General features: G+C 40.7%; 2 protein-coding genes across 5 annotated transcripts; one reads left to right on the forward strand and one right to left on the reverse strand.

Annotated features, from left to right (window-relative positions):
• Window positions 1-97: 97 nt before the first annotated feature.
• Window positions 98-8,252, forward strand: slc18b1 (solute carrier family 18 member B1). The gene is made up of 14 exons (XM_071499083.1): window positions 98-1,143; window positions 1,318-1,457; window positions 2,899-2,994; window positions 3,091-3,164; window positions 4,029-4,176; window positions 4,444-4,600; window positions 4,694-4,830; window positions 4,929-5,030; window positions 5,136-5,227; window positions 5,968-6,063; window positions 6,178-6,252; window positions 6,459-6,552; window positions 6,954-7,003; window positions 7,153-8,252. Exons 1-14 carry the CDS (start codon window positions 1,113-1,115, stop codon window positions 7,208-7,210), a joined length of 1,350 nt encoding a protein of 449 aa, XP_071355184.1. The 5' UTR covers window positions 98-1,112; the 3' UTR covers window positions 7,211-8,252.
• Window positions 8,239-18,110, reverse strand: ahi1 (Abelson helper integration site 1). 4 transcript variants are annotated; one of them, XM_071499072.1, is made up of 27 exons: window positions 17,981-18,110; window positions 17,488-17,567; window positions 16,804-16,922; window positions 15,994-16,559; window positions 15,778-15,866; window positions 15,479-15,665; window positions 14,987-15,179; window positions 14,808-14,903; window positions 14,541-14,726; window positions 14,202-14,354; window positions 13,812-13,944; window positions 13,477-13,600; window positions 12,970-13,199; window positions 12,304-12,410; window positions 12,029-12,147; window positions 11,677-11,807; window positions 11,443-11,583; window positions 11,078-11,271; window positions 10,918-10,963; window positions 10,784-10,836; window positions 10,307-10,424; window positions 9,936-9,991; window positions 9,709-9,774; window positions 9,454-9,616; window positions 9,283-9,368; window positions 8,634-8,722; window positions 8,239-8,449 (listed from the first exon to the last, which is right to left on the reverse strand). In XM_071499072.1, exons 2-27 carry the CDS (start codon window positions 17,495-17,497, stop codon window positions 8,269-8,271), a joined length of 3,636 nt encoding a protein of 1,211 aa, XP_071355173.1. In that variant the 5' UTR covers window positions 17,498-17,567; window positions 17,981-18,110; the 3' UTR covers window positions 8,239-8,268. The 4 variants fall into 4 exon arrangements, with proteins under 4 accessions (XP_071355173.1, XP_071355174.1, XP_071355176.1 ...); XM_071499074.1 differs by lacking the exon at window positions 8,634-8,722 and adding an exon at window positions 8,532-8,591 and having other exon boundaries at window positions 8,312-8,449; XM_071499073.1 differs by lacking the exon at window positions 14,541-14,726.
• Window positions 18,111-18,157: the final 47 nt, after the last annotated feature.

The raw sequence follows: 18,157 nt of genomic DNA on the forward strand, positions 1-18,157 counted from the left end.
CACCACAGGCTTCCTCCTTTAGTCTGCTTGTTTCGCAATCATGAAGGGATCATTTGAGGTAAGATGGTTCTGCAAAAAAAACTAAACACAACTTAACTTAAAACTAGTGGAATACAAACGTTATAATGTAAAGTTTTTGTTGAAAATGTGTTAAATGATTCAGCTGTATATTCCTTTCAGAGGCTGCTGTTAAACTGTATTGCTCCACACAGAAAGGTGCAGCTGTTCCACAATGACACTTGATAGCTTCACCTCTCCCTCTTTTCCACACTTATGTTCTGGAAACGGCGACAGGGCATCTGGACCAAAATCTATGAATAAATACTTACACAGACTTGATGGAGAACCTTTAATTAATTGATTATTCACTTTTACTGATGGCTGATTACAAACTGAGAAACCCACCACACTTGATTAATAAGAGATTACCTGTAGATTACCTGTAGATTGGAGGAGACGACCTTAAGAAATCAAGAATTGGCAAAGTTTTATGATGGATTTTCAACAACATTTGTTAAGATCGAAAAACGATGTATTCATTTTTACTACAGCCTGTAAACGCCTCATTAGAAACGGGTATGTGTAGGGGGAGAGCTGCAGCATTGCCCAACGTTGTGCCTGATCTCCCAGGCTTTGTTCCTGAGCCTGAACTCAGGGCAAAAGTCCATCTAACGCAGATGTTACAGAGATACAGGGGAACGGTTTAGCACATTTTATCAGTAAAGGTTAAAGGTCACAGGTGATGTTTGCGTCAGTTTTATCGAATAAATAACTTGGAGCATGTAGATGCAAAATGCATTTATATCAAAAATGCTGCAGCTGATGTTTTCTGTTCAGATCCATCGATTATTGACTCGATAGGACTGAGAGGAGGCGGTGCTGCTCGTGTACAGACTCAATGCGTCATGAGCGCGATTGCAGGGCGGAAGCGGGGCTTTTATTTTGAAGGCGTCGAAGGAAACTGGTGTTTCATTACAATTTCACATTGTGACACTTGACTGTGTTGAGGAAATACACGGCGTGTGCGGACGGTGGTGCAGTGCCGCTGAGCAGGCAGACGGATCTCTGCTCTGTGAGGGTCGTTATGTGAGGACCGACCCTGAGGATCAGGAATGGAGTCGCACCCTGACCCCCAGCAGACAGGTTGGTGACGCTTTGAGTACATGCAGCCTGATAACAGCAGCTGGGGAAAGCGCATTAACTGTGAAAAGCTGCAGAATGACCCTTTAACCTGAGTTTTCTTCTGTGGACTCATCGTCCTTCCTCTCTGTCCCTTTCTGTTCCTTTCATTGATTCATTTCCGTCTTTTCTCCTCAGACAGCAGCGCAGCAGCTGAACCGACGCGTCCCCCCCCGAGAATGACGAGGCGACAGATCCTCACTTTAATCTCAATGGCCTCTGTGAACTTCAGTTCCATGATTTGCTACTCAATTTTAGGCCCATTTTTCCCCACTGAGGTAAGATCAAGACCCCACACCCCCACCAGCACAGAGGGATTTGTCACAACCTGGCAACCAAAGAGCTGCTCTTATTAATGGCTGATAACTAACTTATAAAGCCCTGGTAGAATATTTATCAACAACTGTTAAATCCAGTAGTTACAACTTTATGAAGAGTTTTAGGCCCTTAGGCGCTTCAGACAGACACACTGGGATTTGATACTGAAAATGTCTGTTAGTGAAGTTATATGATCGTGACCATCAAATATCAGAAGGATTTTGTGGGTATACTGGATCTACTATAGCTGAGATCAGATTATATCATATATTATTGCTCTTTAATTACACCTTCACTTGCTGTTGTATGTCTTTACTTTGTACATTGCTTGTGTTTGATTTTCTTCAATCAGTTTCACTTAGGGCCAAAACATTCTTCCTTTACACTGTTGATGTATTCTACAGCGTTGATTTGTAACCTGCGTTAGCATTGAATTGTCTTGTTTAAAGTGGATTGAGTCTCTTTCCTTTGCTAGAAGCTGAGGGTAAAATGCAAATGACACAGGTGGTGTGTAACGTCAAACAGCAGAAGTGAGACAAAGTCAAACCGAGACGATGTAGAGTCAAGACAATGTGGGACGGCGAGGAAGAGGGTTCTGAAAAACAACAACATTACATGGAATACACTTTCCCAAAATAAAAGTCAAGGCTATAAATCATTATACTGTGTGTGTACTGTATTGACTTGACATACATTTCCAGTCTGTTGCAATGTGCATTAAAATACACACCGCTGACTTTTCATCGAATTTCATTCAAATCTTTTGGAGATACTCTGCTAAAAACAAACCACAAACAAACAGAAAAGAAAAAAAACAGGGCATAACGTAGCAGATAGGACAGAGTGATAGTTGTGTTTGTGAAAGAGCAGGGCTTGTGTGGGTTGTTTTGTGTATATTTTTATTGCATGACTAGTGGTAAAATATATGACACATCAACTGATAAACACAATCAGGGTCGTAAAAGAAAAAGACTACAAATGAAAGTTGTTACAATAAAGTTAAAGAGGGGCCATGTTTTAAAACTCAGCAGCCTTCACCAAGTCCCAGCAGCTTCTCCGCAGTGGACTGAGTCAGTCATCATGTGCTAGACATTAGAAAGTCTCCTTGAAGGTTAGTGAATTACTCAGTGGGAAGAAGGTCGCAGGTAAATTCAGCAGAGGTCATGAGTAATAACTGATTAACAGATGTCACCTGACATGACAAGGTTCTCACCAACCTTTTGTGGCATCAATTCATCGAGAATCTTTATTGACAAACACATATTCGTTATTTTCCATTTATAGGCTGATTGTGTGATTCACGTCACACATAGGCCGATTTGAATTCATAGTCATATTGTACTGTGAGATAATCATGTCTGCTAAACCCCATTAACACACCGCATACATCTTCCTACACAGGCAGTAAAGAAAGGAGCCAGTCAGACTGTCATTGGGCTCATATTCGGCTGCTACGCAGTCTGCAATTTAATTGGCTCATTGGTACTGGGACGATATGTAAGTATACGCCAATAGATCTTCTCAGATCGTGTTATTTGTAGTGTGATGTGCTGCATGAGAGTAACTGACTCTCATCCTCTGTCCTCGTTTCAGATCGTCCAAATTGGTGCAAAATTTCTGCTCATTGCAGGACTTTTTGTGTCGTCATGCTGCACCATTCTGTTCGGGTAGGTGTTGGTCTCAGGAGCCACCTTAATGATGGTGATATGTTATGTACCTTGACTTGTTTCATTTCTTTTTACTGAATTAAGGTTTTACACATAAACACTGAAAGACTGATACGCTCACTTAACAGAAGTTGAAGTTTTCTCAGTGTTTTCATTGCAGGACCTGTTGATTTAGGCTTCATACATTCTGGTTAAAATGAGGAATGCTTGAGTCTTTAAAGGTGAAGGCTGGAAATATTCTGCACTTTTATTATTATCATCAACAAATTCCCTGAAAAGACCAAAACCAACAGTGAATTGATCCTGCTGAAAGTACTGACTGTGTATGCAAAGCCTGATATATACAGTATTATTTCGCATTTACGTGGACCTCGGATGGTCCCATTTCCTGAGCTGGGAAGTCGTTTTCGTGCTGTAACCGCAGATGAAAATAGTCCCGAACAAATGCATCATGCAATTACTGCAGTTTGAGTCATATTTGCTAAAAGAAAACTACAGCATCCAGCTGTTTGATGAAACTGCTGAGCCTCTTTTGAAAATGAAACTTCATATTGGTGACCCATTTTCCTAAATATGCGTCTTCATTAGGAGAAAATGGGCTTAGGGCTGAGAGCCACAGAGCGGGTGGGGTAGTTGGAAGGTATTAAGAGACAGACTATTGCACTGTTGGTTTTAATATGGATCAGTAAGGATTTGTGATTTTACCTGGTGTAAAAATTATGACTCTTAGTCGTTGATGTGTTTCGTCACCTTTTTGTAAATCACAAACTGTTCTTCTGAACTAACAGTTCATTGACCCAACCTTTCTGTTTTGATTCGTTTGTGACATCAGCTGATTGTCTTCTCCTTCTCCTCTTCTCTCAGATTACTCGACCGGGTTGCTGCAGGACCTGCCTTTATTACTCTGTGCTTTGTAGTAAGGTCCATCGACGCCGTGGGCTTTGCTGCTGCAATGACCTCCTCTTTTGCTATCACAGCAAAAATATTCCCAAACAATGTGGCGACTGTTCTGGTAAGTGCAGACAACCCTTGTCTTCCTGGTATGTTGTTTGGACATTAGAATCATGAGCAAACAAAAAAAGCATTATAGTGAGGGTTGTTGTGTATCTCCCACTTCCTGGGTGCCCCGGGAGATAAAAATATAAAAACAGTTTGCAGTGACATTTGACAGAAATGGTGAAATTCTGCAGACTAAAGAAGCATCCTGTTTACTTGTGTAGCTGTAGCGTCCTGTAGCTGCAGTTCCTGCTTTTAATGTGCTTTATTTATTTCTCTTTAGGGCAGTTTGGAGATTTTCACAGGACTTGGTCTTATTATGGGGCCACCAGTCGGAGGGTGGTTCTATCAGTCATTTGGATATGAAGTACCTTTTATGCTTCTGGGATGTTTGCTGTTTATTATGGTTCCTTTCAACATTTACATCTTGCCAACTATAGGTAGCAGTTTGGAGATTTCAGGAAATTATTTGCACATTTTCAGTATTTTTTGTTCTCTGATTCTAGCGGTGTTTTGTGCTTCTCTCCACTCAGAGGCAGACCCCTCCAAGACTTCTTTCTTTCGGCTTCTCACCCATGTGAAAATCGTCCTGCTCTGCTATGTGATATTCACTCTCAGTGCAGGTCTGGGATTCTTGGATGCCACTTTGTCCCTGTTTGCTATCGAGACGGTAATTTCCTACCTTCTCATAAAGTCAGTTTACTGTAGGTGGAAGCTTTTTTTGTGCATTATATGAATGAGTGTTTTTCCCCTCTGTTGTCCCTGTAGTTTAACATCTCAAACGGCTACGTGGGACTCATCATGCTTGGTTTGTCGTTACCATACTGTCTCTCATCGCCGCTGATGGGTTATTTCACTGACAAATATCCTGTGAGTGTGAATTCAACATGATTAAATATGGATGAATCGTTTATTTTTGTACGTCTGTCGTTTTGAACGTAAACAGCATCCTCTGTGTCTGCTGGTGTTCATCAGGTCATGAGGTGTTGGTTCATGGTGATAGGAGGTTTTGCCACAGCAGCTGGGTTCTGTCTGCTTGGTCCTGTTCCTTTCCTTCACATCAAGAGGTGAGCATGGGGGGGGGTCCAGGACTCCTGCTGCTCCTCTTTCCATTGGGGGAGAGATGGTGGAGATGGTGTACAGGAGTATAAATACCTGGACTGGACCAGGAGCTCGGCGACTCTCTACAGGATGAGCCAGAGTCGGCTCTTTTCCCTGCGGAGGCTCCGGTCCATCAACACCTGTAGCACCAAGCTGCAGACGTTTTATGAGTCTGTGGTGACCAAAGCCCTTTTCTACACTGTGGTCTGCTAGAGCAGAAGCACAAGGGCGGTCGACACCAACAGACTCAACAAAGTGATTCAGAAAGCTGGCGCGGTCCTGAGGGTGAAGCTGGGCCCTCTGGATGCAGAGAAGGATGTTGTCAAAACCAACATGGACCATCCATGGTGGAGAACGTCTCCCACCCTCTGGTGTTTGGTTAGTCAGAGGAACACGTTCAGCCAGTGGCCTTCCAGTTATACAGTTCCTCCCCCTGCAGCACATCTCCATCAGCTGTGAAACTACTGTTAAATTCACTGGTGTTCCACTTTACACTTCTCAGTCAGTTTACCTTTGCACATTACAGTTAATTTACTGTTAAATTACTGTTAATCTGCTGTGCACATTTGTACTTTTTTACGCTTTTGTTTTTCCTGACTGGGTGTAGAGCAAATGTTTTTCCCTGCAGGGATCAATACAGTTTTCCTGTTAGTTATTCTGATGTTAACTTTTTCTGTTTTCGTGGTGTGTTTTCGTATGTGTGCAGTCAGCTGTGGTTACTGGTCGTCATGCTTGGAGTAATTGGGTTTTCTCTGGGCATGACTGCAATCCCCACGTTCCCTGAGATCATCACATATGCATAGTGAGTGGCTTCATATGTTGTGCACCTACATTCATGACCTCCATTTTTTTTTTTTTTCATACATAATGCAGGGCGAAGCACATACTCTAAATTCTTTTCTTTTCTTTCTTGCAGTGCCCAAGGATTTGAAGAAGGACTAAGTACTCTTGGAATGGTGTCGGGGCTGTTTGGTGCAGTTTGGTCCCTGGGGTGAGTCTTACCGGCTTCTCCTGAAATCCAAAAGCAAACTTCTGTACTTCAGTAACTGTATACGAATCTAGAAAAAAAAGTTGAAGTTGATAACGCAGTAGATGTAAAATTTGTTCTCTCTTTGGTTGGTACTAACTTCTTGCCTTTTGGTTTTTTGTGTTGTTATATGGATTTTAAAGTGGAAGTTTTTTTTTTTTTTTTTTCAGGATGTTTTATGGCCCAACAGTGGGTGGCCTTATCACGCAACATCTGAGCTTTGAGTGGGCAGCTGCAGTCCAGGGAGGCCTGGCGTTTTTGGCCGTGAGTATCAGTTCACTATCAGAGTATTTGCATGAAGATTCATGTGAGAAAAAGACACATGAAGCTGTGAACATACCATGCACATTCTCACTTCCTGTGATTTGACTTTATAATATATCTCCATGTCATGAAGAACAAAAAATTAGTTACTCATGTACTCAGCCTTGTGTTAGTGACAGTGGTCTTGTGGCTTACTGATGTCGCCAGTGTGGCACAGACAGCATGGAATTATGAATTGTGTTGCCTTACTTGCATGTCATTTATTATAAGGATGGATAAATGTGATTCCAAGCCTGGAAATCATTCACTTGTTGAACATGAAGACTGATAGAGAGAGAAGCGTGTGATGCTTGTTTCTCAGCAGATGATCACATGAAATTCAATGACCTCTGTGTCCTCAGGCCTTTTTCCTCGCTCTGTATTATCTCTTTCATCGACCACAACAACAAAGGTAATCATTAACCTCAAATTTGATGTGACATTATATTTAGATATCTCATATATTTATAAATACTGTGTAGTGAAGTATGTGGAATGTGTAGACTTTGTGCAGTTTCCAGGAACATGCAGGATGTAACACTTTTTATGTTTGAATTGAAGTGTTCGAGAAGATGGGAGTCGACAGACGGATGAAAACACTCCTCTGCTGAACGAATGAAAGCCTCAGAAACATGTGAAAGGACGCCAATCTAACCAAAACCAGATCTTAATGTTATTCCTACTTGAGGGCGTCAGCCTTCAAGATGAACTGTTTGTTTTGTTTTTGTTTTTGATCATTAATTGCTTTGTAACTCTTTTAAATGATAAATTCTTGGGTTGCAGGGACTGTCATGATTTTTACTTGGGTCATGGAAACTTTTTGTTGTATATTTTCATGCAATGTATTTGTACTGGGCACTGCCTTACAGCTGTGAAACAAAGCAGAATAACTGTACACTACTGACTTTGAGTTGGTGCGTTTGAATGTAAATTGTCAGTTTATCATTTCATACTGTGCAGTTTCTTCAAGTTGCACTTTGGATGAATGTAACATGAATGAATATAGTGAACCACTTAAAACCACACAACCTTTCAAGTCCAGGTCACAAACTAAATGTACCTTTTGTTGTACTAATGATCTTAGTTTTCTACATCACATGGTTGGATTTCATGTTGAAGCGACACGTGTCAAGAGCTGCTGACCACAAAGTGTGACTTTACATATCATTTATATGGAAAGAGACAAACTAAACTTTTGTAAATTAATAATCTGTGTTTTTATAGTTGTGACAAAATAGCATATGTAAACTGTTAATCTCTTACAGGCTAAAATAACACAACTATTACAGAATGTTTGGTTTTTTTTTTAACAGAAATTACAGAAATATAATTTCCCATATTGTCAGTGGAAATTACATTATTATAATTATAAATTATTGACACAATAGTCAATTAGTTTACATAGATAAATAATTTTTAAATATAAACCACACAAAAGGATTTCTCAGAATGGTACAATTCCAGATGTGAAAACATTTTTTACATAAAATGTAACATTTCATTGATCTATTTGTATGTAAATACAGAATATAAACATACTGACTGCAAATAGTAAAAAAATATTGAAACATTAAAAATACTTCACACTGCATTTTAAGTGTTCTGTACAAAAATGTGTTTTCTATGAAAAGGAATAAAGGTGAAAGCACTCGAGTTCAAAACAATCGTGTCGATAGTTTATGTATCAGGCTCGAAGGCACTGTTAGTCCGGCCTGTCGGTCTCTTTGGGAGGGGTCTCTCTGTTGATCTATGTCTCCTCCTGCTGCTGGTCGACCCCGAAGCATCTGCATCTGAAAGTGTCGCCTGAGAGGACAGAGCAGGGACTCCTGGCTTTTTCACCTTCTTTTTCCTTCTAGTTCTGTGAATAAACCACAGTTGGGAATCAGCATGTATTATTTATAAACCACACTAGCACATGTCTGTCATAAACCTGCACTGACTTTGTTTTTCTGAAGAGGAACAACATTTGGAGCTTCATGCAGTGTTAAGCATCCATGCCCCTGTGAATACAGTCAAGAAGATGTAAGCACTGAGCCTCTTACTTGTCATCAGTCAACTCAGGTTCAGTGTCAGAAAGGGTCGGTTCAGAAAGAAACCGAAGTTCCCCAGAAGAAGTGATTGCAGCAGATACCTTGAAAAGTAAGGAAGAAAACAGAAAGATAACCAGGAGACAGTAAGAGATAATAATAAAAGATAAGAAAACACCACATCCAGAATGTTGTTGCAGGTGCTGGGTAACAATTCAGAAAGATGATAAAATACCAGCACACTGCTGCCTTGTTGCCAAGTCTTTTATTCTACAAGGACATGACGACATTTCAACCACAAATCATCTTCCTCTGGAGACGTGTGCACACATGCTTATACATAAACACTAAGCTGAGGAGGAACATTTGTGGTTGAATTGTTGATATTTTTTGTCTTTTAATTGCACTGTAGCTGATATGAATTCAAGTTGACCACAGCTACAATTCTTCTCAAAGGTACCAATGTCAAACTTTAAAGGCACCTTTCAGGCTGGACCAGTAGATTGAAGTGAAGTATTGCTTTACGAAACCATGAGTAGGATGACCCCCTGCCCCTCCCCCCTTACAGCCACAACCTGTTTCACCTTTTAGTCCATATACTGATGAAAAAAGAGATAAGGTTCAAACCCAGGACAGACGCCACTGTATTATTCTATCTACGTACCCTGGTTGGTGTTGATCTGTCAACAGTCCCCTCAGACACAGCTGTGTGTGCCTCTGCGGACAGAGTAACCTCTTCACTGTAATCTCCTACAACAATAAAGTAATTCAGATGTAAACGGTTGATTTACATGATCGAAAAATCCCCATCCACATGAAAATATGATCCACTTACTCTGATCTGCTACATAAGAAGCAAGAAAATATCCTTGCTGCCCATTGACCAGGCGCCCAAACCACCAGCTGTCATTGTCCTTGTACAGCACTTGTATGACATCACCGCGGTGTATGGTCAGTTCATCAGACCGATTAGCTCTGTAGTCGTAAAGCGAGACCACCTGGAGGAGGAACACAGTGGTGGAGGGACTGAACATGAGAGGGTAAAAGGCTGCATGTAACCGAGCTCACAGCTACAGATACAGATACTCACCACTTGTTGAACAGCGTCAGAGTCTGTTTCCACATGTACGCCTGCAGAAATGTGGTCAGGAGGGGTCTAATGGAGGAATAGAAAAACACTATTTAAATCTGGTGGAGGAAATTTTGGCAGACCTCAGTAGGAGCTGACTATTGAATCATCTCATTAAAATTCAGTTCATGAAGAAAAGAAAGAAGAGACATCACAATAGGCAGTAATGTAGAAATACAGCTCCCCACCTGCAGCCTGAAAGACGATGCTCCTTTCAGACGCTGACCAACTGGACTGAACCTGCCTGCAATTACAAGAAAAACAGCAAGAGCCAGCATAAATATTTCAACACAATCCAGTGTCTTGTGTTTACAGAGATCACTTACGGATACATGTCAACATGACAAGGGGTCCATCTCTTTCTCTGTGTATGGTGTACATGCCTCAGGAGACTCTAAACCACAATACTGGAAGCACTTGGTCTTGGTCACCCCATGTTATACTTTGTTCAGATATAATCTTTGGGAAATATTTGACCTCACGTGTCAAGAGAGCTGCAGTGAAGCCATTCATTGGTTAAAGACAAATCACTACATGATTAAATGAACAAGCCACTGACGACTTTGGGTGCTCAGCGCTGCCTGGGGGATAAGCTGCTCCAACACAGAACCAGAGAGCTGCAGCTTAGAGTGCGGCGACAGGAGAGATGGAGGTGGTAATGAGGCACTTAATCCCGTCTGAAAAGAAAAGAGCTGGACTTCAGTTGCATAGAAATGTATTTAATTTCAAGACAGCAGCCATTTAATAGCTATGATGTATTTAATTTAATGATTAGGCCTCCTGATGCAATTCTCCTGGTCAGTGGTTATAAGAGGTTGATATATAGGTGAGAGCAGATCAAAATATCAAAGCTTCCAATAAATACTATACATAATGACAGCCAGAGAGACAGCCTGAATAATAATGGGCTTAATAAAAATGTAGTGGACAGAGTTACAATTAAAAAGACTGTCTCACTCTATAAAGTTCTTTTTGTGATGTTTTCTTCCTGAATACTTGAGGTTACATCACAGTCTATGACCTAAAAAATACTCACTGGGCCAGCATCTGATGTCAAACTCCTCCCTGTGTGAGTAATGCTTATTTTGTCTGCAAAACACAAACATGACAAATCACTGTTGTGCAAGCAGATTCATCTGGATGTAATGTAAAACACTAATGATACAGTACCTTGCTCATAAATGTATCGAGGAGTCGAAGACCTTTGATGTGGTTCCTAGAAAGGTTTTGAAAGGGTGAGTTTTTGTGCATAATCTACTTTCTGACTGTGATAAGAATTTAAACATTTACAGTTCAAAGTATATTGTAAGTATAGAGGCTGAGTATTTACAAGGACTGAATCCAGTTGCTCCTTAACACACTGCATTTTCAGTGCGAGTCTTGTTGTTTGGGCAAACTGATCCATGGCTGAGGCAGCAGATCTGTCCTGTAACACTGGGGGATCAGGTGTGTTTCTGACGGTTTTGGTGTCTGCAGAAGCGGATCTGCTCGCTGCTTTTATACTGTGCACTTCCAGCTGGGACACTGGACAGAAAAGTAAGATGTAGTTGTAGCTCAATGTAGTTCAGTGACTGTGCATTACTACTGAGTGACTAATTTATTGCTCATTTCACTGAAATACTTGATATGTTTATAAGATATTTCGGTGGCTGGAGCCACAGAGAGAAGTTGTGTTTGTCTGGTGTTTTCACAAACCTTTGCGGTCGTACAGGTACACGTGCACCGGCTGGCTCCGACCGAAGGCGCAGAAAGCTACCATGTTCTCGTGAGGGTGGAATGACACACCGTGGAGGGCAGTGGGGTAACAAAGCTCAGAGTACACTGCAACTTGGTCACCTGGGAAGACAAAACAGTTAACAGCTGAGGCCACTAAGTAGAATACTGAACCAACCTGGCTAATTTATTACAGGAAACAAACATGATCCTTACCTGTGTCTGTATTCCAGACGTACGCCATCCCATCCTCGCTACCAGAGAAGAGGAAGTTCCCACATGGTGTGAAGGTGCTATAAATCCTCTCTCTGTAGTTCGTGGCTCCAGTGTACTTCTTTACAGCCAGACTGGAAGAAGGAATTCATAAAGTTAAGAAAATATAAATCTATATTTAAACACAGAATCTATATTCTAACACAGAAGCTGGTACATGATGATTTATTCACATGTCATCTAACATGTTTTATATTTTATATAATGAATTCTACTTTTGACTCTTTATAATATTTTCTTAGCTTTATCACACAGCTATTTCCTGTAGCTATAGATGGTACTTTGTCTCATTTACATTCTCAAGTCCATCATCCTCAGGACACTGTCTTTGGCATGGATGAGCAGGCACCGCCCGTTTGGATGGAGCTGCAGCATATTGATGGGGATGCCACCGAGGTCACTCTCATCAATTTTCTGCCAAGAGAAAACAAGTTGCATTTCAAATTACAGCAGAATAGTTGTATATATCTGTAAATAAGTAGACCAGCATTTGAAAAATTGAATGTATAGTGTATGATATGTTTATGTGCTGTATGCCGTGTCAAAAATGACAAATATCCTCTCCTGTACCCTCTCTATACACCAGCGATGACACGACTGTTGCTGCCTGCTGTCATTTACTGAAGTCTTCCACACAATGATGAGGCCTGTGTTGTCTGCAGAGAACATTCTCCTCCCTAATTACAACGCATAAAGTAGAAGGAAAAATAAGGTGCATTACAAAACAAGCCAAGACTCATAGTCAGTACACAGAGAACAACAATTTACAGATGCGACTTCATTTTAGTCTACTTTTTCAAAAGGACTTTTGTCTTTGTGAATCTGTCTGTGAATTGTATAATAAAATCAAACTAAATTCTCTCTTTGTTGTCGCCAGATGTAGCAAAGAAAATAGTTCAACAGCTAAGGAAAGCCAAATAGAAGTTTCAGTCATTAAGGTTTGAATGATGCTATTCTCAGCTTACTATTGAAGCTTTTATATTATACAAAACAAACCAAGATGCAAGCTTTGTATCACTCAGTATGTCTCACATGTAGTGGATCTACTCGATAACATTTTTTTCATATTGTCAGTAAAGAAAGATTATGTACTATTCATCAAAAAAAAAAAAAACAATCACATTAACCTTAAATTATGAGGGCAAACATTTTCCAAGAGGATGCGTTTAATCTTTTCTTGTACAAGTGAGTGGCTGGAGGCCAAGCAGGGCTTACGCATATAGACAGAAATTATACCTTCAGAGTCAAAACAAACTGTGTTGATGAAGCTGTTGTGACCCTCAAACTCCTGCAGCAGCTGGCCATTCACATCATCGACATCCAGCCTCCACACACGCACCAGACTGTCGTATCCGCCAGTCACCACCAGGTTCTGGGCAGTGGGGTGATACTGAGCACAGTAGACAAAGGACGGATGAGGCAGCACCTTCTGGGCCGTTCCCAGAAGCGTCTCCACATTCCACTCTCTGAAGGACAGGAGCAAGATGAAGAAAAACTGAATATCAGAAATATCACTTTATGCAAACAAATGTGAATTTTAAATGAAACTCTTGATTCAGAGACGACAGCTTTAAACATGCTGTGTCACTGTTAGAACAAAGACAGATTACAGTGTGCTACACATGAGAAGAGCACTTCCTCCCCCTAGAGTTACTACATAAAATAGCAATTTGATCACCAACACTGTTTCATTCACTCCCCAGCAATGCTATTGATTACTTTATTTGATAAACAGATTGTTACCTGACAGTTCCATCAGAAGAAGCAGACAAAAGTCTCCGGTCATCTCTGGACCAGCAGAGATCATAGACTATTTTAAGATGACCACTGAAGGCAGCCAAAACCTTGCCAGAGGGAATCTCATACACTGAAACAGTAAATGACCTGGTTAGTATCTTTTCATAGTAAATAATTTGTTTTTTTCTGTGTGCTTGGAAGTCGCTCACTCCTGAGATCATCCCCAGTGCTGTTCATGACTACTGTCTACAAACAACAAGTTAATTAGTTGGCAATTTACGCTGAGGAGTCAAGAGGAGCATCAGCAAGGGGGGTGGTGTTTTACACAAAGTGTTGCTTACCTACAACAGGGAAAGCATCTCTGTCAGCACAAGCAGCAGCCAGTATTGTCCCAGCATGAGAGAAGAGCACTGTGAAACAGCCCATCTGACCACCACGAAATGCCAGCATGGGCTTGTTAGGAATCCGACAGACCTTTAACATAAAAAACTCCTGTAAGGGTGGTGCAGTCAAACATGGTGGAGCAGAGTCTAGACAGCTTGAGCTAATATGAGCAAATATGTCTGAGGTTGTTTCAGTCAGTTTGACAAAAGGAGACAATCTTATGTGAATTTACCTCATACTATCCAGTCTGCTGTTATAATCATGACCATGATTACCTAAGACTCTTGTAATGCAAATTATACATAAGTTAAAAAAAAAAAAATTTAAGGTCAGTTAACTCTACCAACCTGACCCGGCAGCCTGCTCCATCTCAAGACTGGCGGCTTGCTGTCCAGAGGCTGTGTCAGGCTTCTCTTGGTGACTTCGTTCTGCAGTTCACTATAGGAGGTGCTGCCTCTCTCCTCCTGCAGCGCCATCATGGACCGGATACTAGGGTCCACCTGCAGAACAGAATCCATCTCAGCCACAACATCTTACTGAAGCCACTGGAGGACTTACTCCAAATTTACATCAGAATATCTGAAACAACAGCGTCTGCGGTATAACTAATATGTAACACATTCAAGTATTATATATATAAAGTAGAAATGTGACACATTATAAAGATAAACAAAGAAATAACTTACATGCTCAGGGAGTTTAATGCCTTTCACCGTAACATAAAGTGTGGATGTGTATTTGTTTCGTGGGTGTTTCCTCCACCACTCTGCCACCTCTATTGTTTTAGATTGTCTCTTTGACCGAGGCGGAGGACAGAAGAGCTGGAGACGGAGTTTACTGTCGATGTTCAGCACACCATTCGTGCCAACAAGCTAAGCAGAAATATAAAACAAGGTTGAAAATAAGCAGTTAAAATTAAGCCAGAATGGCTGTGTCAAGGCCAAATACAGTACCTTGAGGAATGCCCATGCAATCTTTCTGAATCCTCGTTCGTGCTTGTCAGCATCAACGTTGGCTCTTGCTTCTTCCATGGTTATGAAGTCCAGGATCTTCACAGAACATTTAAATGAAAAACAATTATTGACAGCTACAATGAAATTGGTCAAATATTTCAAAATGGAATGTCTCTTACTTCAAAGAAAAGTATGACTCTGGGGCTTTCTTCATTTTGTTCAACAAAGTAACCAAAGCGTTCATTGAAGATAATCTGTTCCTGCCACTCTGGGATGATTGATTTATTCTTCTTGAAGTCATAAGGTTGAGTCATGATGGGGAGAATGTGGTCGACGTTCTCTTGCTCATAGAATGACGACACTGGCCGGTGACTATTTAAAAAAAAAGAGAGAGAAAGACATAATAATGCATCACAAGCCAACAAGAAAGCTGAAGCAATACAGTTACAGTGTTCTCTGTATATTGTATGTACATTCAAACACGTTCTAGCAACCCAAAGCTCATACTGAAATGAGATTTTAAAATAACTACATATCTAGATATCTAGAAGAATGAATATAATGTGTGACAGAGACACAACTGGGATCACGCAAAGACAAATGCAAAAATACATTTTTACATTAAAATTAAATGTATGAAAGTCTGAGGGTTTGAGAGTGTCCATTCTCACCAGTCTTCTTTCTTCACATACTTCCCAGTGATTTCATCGACAACATGGATCTTCACCATTGGGTGTGAGATCAGCAGGTCCGTTTTGAGGCGATCTGTTCTGTGAATATACACTCCCAGCACAAGGCTGTCATCAAATGTCGGTTTCGCTGGTGCTTCTGCCTCAGTCTCACTCTCTTCTTTGACAACTGAAAATGGGAAAATAAAACACAACAATATCAATATCAAAATCAACAAGCAATCAACTGACATAAAAATGGAACTTTGAAAATGATTTTCTGACAATTAACATCCAGTAACCATGCTTTTTCTTCTTCTTTTTCTTCTTTCCCTTGGATTCTGTTTCATTCTCCACATCAGCATCCTGGCCAGCACCTTCATCTTGATCCCTAGTGGAGCAAAAAGTATTAAATCCTTCTTCAATATCTGCTAAAAAGTGTATCCTGTAGCCTTATTTTTAAATCCAAAAAAAACCCACAACAAATCTGTGAATAGTATAATAAAAGGTACACGCACCCATAATCCGACTCTGTAACGACAGATTTTAGCTTCTTCTTTTTCTTCTTTCCAACGTCATTATTCAGGGTAACATTTTGGGAGACAAAACTCTCTTCTTCTGTCTTAACTCTTGTCTTCTTTGGAGTCCTTTCTTCCTCCTGTGCAATCTGCTGCTGGTATTCATGCAGAAGCTTATCCTCAGCATCCTCTACCTGGCTCTCGTCTCCTTTGCTTTTCCCCTTCTTGATTTTTCGCTTTGGTTCCTTTCCACCACCGATATCATCTGGCTCAAAAGCAATCTCAGACTTGGCAGGATCTGTCTCCTTCTGGATGTAACTTGTGGTGACCTCAGGTAGGGGGAGGGAGGGAAGCTCCCTCCTACTCTTCGTCTTGGCTTTTGATGTTTGAATCTCCTCTTGGTTTCTACTGTTGTTGATATTAACCTTCTCCGCTATTTCCCTCTCTCTCCTTTTGTTTTTGGTGTAGCGAGGGCTGCCCTGCTCAGGACGATATGTGTTCTGGAGGATGGTCTCATCATCTTCTGTGTCCTTCTCAAGGTTCAGATTCTTTTTTAGATTCTGAAGCTAGAAAGAGGGAAATCCGAGAGGAAGAAAAGTCAGTACATATGTATGAGATTTCAATCATTAAATTTGGTTTGTACATATTGTCTTTATGTCCTTCCTCTAAAATCTACCAGGATGTTTCAAAAATGTTTTGAAGACATGTTCTGCAAGTGCTGTAGATTTTCTTGTAAGCTATCAGATCTTGGAAATCTGGTGCGATACTCTACAACATTAACCCTAGAACTGCACATATTAGATCACATACCACAATGGTCTCTTGAGTTTCGCTGTTTTTCTTCTTCAACTTTTTCTTCTCTGTTTCAGTATATTTCTTGAACACTTCATTGAATCTTTCCCGGGTCTTTGCCCGGTCTTCTCTCTCACCTGTAAAAAGGTTACACTATCATTAATAAGAAAAGATGGCATGGGCTGGCTTTGTTGAGCTCGTTGACCTCGCTACACAGTCAAATGTGCAGTGAGTGTTGCAGCGGTGAGTAGTACAAAGTACAATTTTGAGGTAGTTGAGCTTTTTTGAGTATTGACATTTTACCTCTGCTCCACCACATTTCAGACTTAAATATTGCGCTTTTTACTTTCCCTCATTTATTTAAATCCATGCAAATCATAAACAAAAAATAAAATATGGGACATTTTTACAAACTAAACTACGTAGTAGTGTATAAAACAGTTTAAAATACCCACGACCTAAATCTACTACAACATTAAAATGCTGCATAAATAACAATAACCCAACAATACGATATATGTCTACGATATATTTATATGACTCTGAGTGGAGGTATTCTGTAGTAAAAGTCATTTTACTTTTGTACATTTTGCTGATAATACTTGTAGCAGAGCATTTTACACTGTGGCCTTTCCACTTTTACTTAAATAAGTATACAAGTATTTCTACCATTGCTGTGTGAAGGGACAGAAGAAAACTCACCTGCTGGCATTCTCAGGCACCGTGATGTCTCTCATTCTGAGTGCAACACGAAGAGTAATCCGGGAAGGAAGGCTTTCATCCTAAAAATAAAAAACGTTAACGTTGCACAACAAAATCTCTGCTGGATGATCCTACAATCGTTTGTAATGCGTCCACACAATTAACTTTCTTCGGTTGGGTTAACTGTTGCATGCAAATTTAATTTGGATGAAAACATTGGAATAAAACCGGTTCGTGTTTTCTGTGGTATCTGCTCATTTAGGCGAAATATATCAGGAAAAGCAACCTTTGTGAGACCGCTGTGTAACGTTAGCATTTAGCTAGCTTGCTAAATGCTAACGTTAGCTAAGCGGCGTTGTTAACTTGTTACGTTTAGTACAGCGAGGTTTAGATTCTCCAACAAACAACCTGAGCCCTAAAATAAACCAGACTCCACACAGGTGAGTGTAAAGGGCGGGACAGGAGCTAGTTAGAGGTAACTGCGTGGATCTACCCTGCAGTGATTGTGTTGTCCTCCAACTCCGCCGGCGACGCTGCGACGGTTTCCAAGTCAACCACAGCAAGGGTGGACGTCAGGACGCCATGTTTGTGACGTACAGACACAAACAACGAACCCACCAATGAGATTGAAGACAGAGGAATCGTCATTACGTAACAGCCTTACCCAACC

The sequence above is a fragment of the Trachinotus anak genome, unplaced genomic scaffold, assembly GCF_046630095.1.
Source record: "Trachinotus anak isolate AG129_WGS33_773 ecotype Australia unplaced genomic scaffold, CSIRO_AGI_Tana_v1 ptg000015l, whole genome shotgun sequence".
In the NCBI taxonomy this organism is placed as follows: domain Eukaryota; kingdom Metazoa; phylum Chordata; class Actinopteri; order Carangiformes; family Carangidae; genus Trachinotus; species Trachinotus anak.

Bases quoted from the DNA above. Each gene is read 5' to 3' on its own strand.
- ahi1 (XM_071499072.1), bottom strand. The intron at 11,808-12,028 runs GTAAATGAGACA...TCCTTCTTCCAG, and splicing joins AGGATGATGGACTTGAGAAT to TCTGGCTGTAAAGAAGTACA. The intron at 8,723-9,282 runs GTACGTAGATAG...TTACTTTTCAAG, and splicing joins ACAGATCAACACCAACCAGG to GTATCTGCTGCAATCACTTC.
- slc18b1 (XM_071499083.1), top strand. From the start codon at position 1,113: ATGGAGTCGCACCCTGACCCCCAGCAGACAG. The intron at 4,177-4,443 runs GTAAGTGCAGAC...ATTTCTCTTTAG, and splicing joins ACAATGTGGCGACTGTTCTG to GGCAGTTTGGAGATTTTCAC. The intron at 5,228-5,967 runs GTGAGCATGGGG...GTATGTGTGCAG, and splicing joins CCTTTCCTTCACATCAAGAG to TCAGCTGTGGTTACTGGTCG.